Source organism: Corvus brachyrhynchos, unplaced genomic scaffold, assembly GCF_000691975.1.
Source record: "Corvus brachyrhynchos isolate BGI_N302 unplaced genomic scaffold, ASM69197v1 scaffold130, whole genome shotgun sequence".
Lineage (NCBI taxonomy): Eukaryota > Metazoa > Chordata > Aves > Passeriformes > Corvidae > Corvus > Corvus brachyrhynchos.
Window position 1 is genome coordinate 974,433 of NW_008236193.1, and position 469 is coordinate 974,901.

Sequence of the window (469 nt, forward strand, 5' to 3'; positions counted from 1 at the left end):
TTAGAGCAGAGGGACCCCCTCGACGGCCGAGGCGAGGAGGAGGAAGAGGACGAAGGTCCCGCTGTCCCCAGCGAGATGAGGAGACTGGTCCCCAAAGGATCTCCGGCCCAGAGGACACCCGAAGGGTGGTGATGGAGAGAAACCACCGTGGGATGTCCAGGAGCCGGGGATGCCACCGAGGCCACCGTCGCCACCCGCCTGGCCCCCTCCCCCGGCACCCAGCAACGAGGCACCAGGGAAAGGGCTGACGCAGGAAATCCCGGGAGACAGAAAAATAATCAAAAAGGACAAGAAAAGGAGAAAACCCACCAAAAAAAAAAAAAAAAGAAAAAAAGGAAAAAAGAACAACAACAAAAAAAGCGCTTGGCGGAGAGGGAAACCTGTTTTTTTTTTAAACATCTGAGAAAAGAAACACATGAAAAAAAAGACAAAAAGACAAAAAAAAAAAAAAAAAAAAAAAAAAAACTGC

The 469-nt window shown here is 49.7% G+C and overlaps 1 protein-coding gene across 1 annotated transcript in view; it reads right to left on the reverse strand.

Moving 5' to 3' along the window:
• SMIM24 (small integral membrane protein 24) overlaps positions 1–469 on the reverse strand; it is a 7,805-nt gene continuing 7,336 nt past the window's right edge. Inside the window, exon 4 of the mRNA XM_017738996.1 lies at positions 1–244. Within this exon, the coding sequence (XP_017594485.1) occupies positions 1–244 (244 nt within the window). The remainder of the gene's footprint in view (positions 245–469) is intronic.